The following is a 2,705-nucleotide window of genomic DNA, read 5'->3' as shown; positions in this document are numbered from 1 at the left end:
ACAAGTCTTATCCCCAAGACTATTCTGGCTGCACTACCACCACTACGACAACGTGTCTGGTTGGAGCTGTGCCCCTTTGCAGCAGGGTGAGCCACCAGACCTGTCCTGGGAACAGCAAAGGCTCTGCACCCCCTCTGCCTCCATCATGTGATACCCACAAGCATCCCCATCACATGATGGAGACATTATCTGCCCCAGACATATGACTGGGTAAGTGTCCCGCACGGTCTCCTTCCCGAGGGCAGCCATAAAATTACAAGCACAAACCCATGTGAATGCATCAGAGAGATATTCTCCACCCCCCCTCAACAACACACTCAGTTCAGGAAATGCAAGTTCAGAGCACTGTCTTAGATCTCAAGGAGGTAATACTTTACAGCGAGGACAACAGTTTTACCCTCAAATGAAAATCAAGCAGTAATTTGTTTATTTGCACTGTCACCATTTCTGTCTGTTTTCTATCTACTGGCCGGGCCAGGGAGGATTAACGCAATTTGCATCAGGCTTTGCTCTGAACACCGAGGGATTCAAATCCTGCCCTACTGTGTACTCATCGAGAAAAACATGACAGCCAGCAGCAAAGCAAACCAAATACACCTCAGTATGAACTGCTGCTTAGATGTGCTCCTGCTGTGCTCTCTCCCATGGAATTTCCCCCAGTTTTTATGAAACTCTACCTCATTTACAAGTCAGTCCATTCAGTTTCCACCTACATGCCCTACTGACAGTGCTGCTCATTTTATGCCTCATGCTACCGTATCTAAACATATCAACAGTTGCTGCCTCACCTCACATCTGAAAGGTTTCTCTCCAGAATGCTGTAGGGAATGTACTTTGAGAGACATGCTGCGTTTGAATGATTTTCCACAGGTTTCACATGTAAATGGCATGTCCTTTGTGTGTGCTGCAACACAACAGTACATTACAGGGTCATTCAAATGCAGACAGTTCTTGAAACAATTTTTGTCTCCAGTGCTGAGCAGGAAAATGATTAGTGCTGTACAGCTTGTAGGTATATACACATATGTACACACATACACATACATATTTTGCTTGCTGCCAGTACTACAGACTTGAACTTTTTGCTCTGGATAAAGCTCAGACAACTGAATTTGCCCTATTATATTTTTCCTCCAAACAGCAATTATGAGGTAGGAACCCCAAAGACACATTATGAGGCAGAACCAACAGGAGCACCGATCAATAACTCACCAACCATATGTTTCCGCACGTGGGCCATGGTGTAGAACTTTTTTTCGCAAATCTCACAAGAGAATTTCTTTTCTGCATATCCGTGGACAATCTTGATATGTTCATGGAGGGACCAGAGCTTCTTGAATGATTTATTACAGGAAACACACTGAATGAATAGGATAAATAGAAGGAAGTTTAAATTAGAAAGATTCAGTGATTCAAGTTTGTGGAGTTAAGCCACGGATCTTCCTCTTCCATGACAAAAAAAAGCCCGAAACAAATCCAAATGCTCTATACTGTCTCAGACTGTACTTCAAGCTTACATTTACTGTTTCACACTCGAAACAAGCACACTGTGAAAAGCCAGACCAAGCAGGATTAGAGAGGATGTTAACACACTGCATTTTGGTGCCACCTGAAGAGCACCACAGCCACTGCACTGACTTATTCCCAAAATACAACAGCGTGTATAGCTGGATGCAGCCCTCGAGGAGCTACCACGGAGAAGACAACTCCACAGGCACCGATGCTGCTGGTGGGGGAAGAAGCAAATGGAAGTAGAGGAGGCCAACACCACCAAGCTGCCTTAAACCCATCTGCACGTCCAGCCCTGTCACCCCTCAACCTCCAGGTCTAACCGCCCGTGAACTAGTCCAAGCTCTCTCATCCTTTAGCTCTATGCAGAGGACAGGTTCCATCTTGCAGCTCTTGACCATGCAGAGGTTGGTACACAGCTCATACAGCAAAGCAAGTTGTCACCTCCGTCGTTCACGTTCTGACCCTTCATTTATATGTATCAGTAGCACTGTAGGTCTAAAATGACAATATGCAATGTTTTAATTTCTTCCACAACTGCTGTGAAATGTCCAGAAAGTCAGACACGAGCAGGATCCACAGACTTTCATGCATCTCTCTCTTTTTTTTTTTTTTTCTCTCCACAATAGTTAGTTCTTGCTAAAGACTTGATTAAAAAATCCTTTTACAATTTTGCAAATTCCAGAATAATCTTAGTTGTAAAACTGGATAGCAGACACACTGATGAGAAAACTGAGTCATTGTTAGCTTTGAAGTGAAGAGGAAGGAATTGCGGCTTGTTATTTTTTTGTTAGCTGTTGGGGTGTTTGGGGTTTTTGGTACATCTCCGTTTTTCTGCCTATCAATGACCCTCCTTCCCTCAAAGTAAGAACTAGCACATACTACGCCTTCTGTCAACTTGAGTTGTTTCTTCTCTGTACAGGCAAGTTATGATTCTATGAAGTTATGCTGCTTCCACAGTGCTTGAATCTTTGCAGGCTTGGAAACTCTGGTACACAGCTCGCCACGCTGACTCCAAGGAGAGCCTCTGCCTCTAAAAGCACCTACTTGGAGGCCTGTCAGGAACAAACTGTAGTCCTTGGGGGGAAAAAAACTCTAGAGATTAAAGCAATGCTAAGAAATTATCAAAAATCCTTTGATTTAAGGTTAAGTGAGCCCTTGAAGTGGTCAGTCTGCAATTGAAATGACAATCAGCA

At 43.9% G+C, this 2,705-nt stretch overlaps 1 protein-coding gene across 2 annotated transcripts in view; it reads right to left on the bottom strand.

Annotated features, from left to right (window-relative positions):
• ZNF652 (zinc finger protein 652) overlaps positions 1-2,705 on the bottom strand; it is an 8,255-nt gene that overhangs the window by 2,365 nt on the left and 3,185 nt on the right. For both annotated transcript variants that reach the window (XM_010085876.1, XM_010085875.1), the window contains exons 2-3: positions 1,213-1,360; positions 789-904 (exon numbers count right to left, since the gene is read on the bottom strand). In XM_010085876.1, coding sequence (XP_010084178.1) covers positions 789-904; positions 1,213-1,360 — 264 coding nt within the window. The remainder of the gene's footprint in view (positions 1-788; positions 905-1,212; positions 1,361-2,705) is intronic.

Source organism: Pterocles gutturalis, unplaced genomic scaffold (assembly GCF_000699245.1).
Source record: "Pterocles gutturalis isolate BGI_N339 unplaced genomic scaffold, ASM69924v1 scaffold30575, whole genome shotgun sequence".
Lineage (NCBI taxonomy): Eukaryota > Metazoa > Chordata > Aves > Pterocliformes > Pteroclidae > Pterocles > Pterocles gutturalis.
Note: the sequence above shows the minus strand (reverse complement) of the source record. Positions and strands in the feature narration are given on the sequence as shown.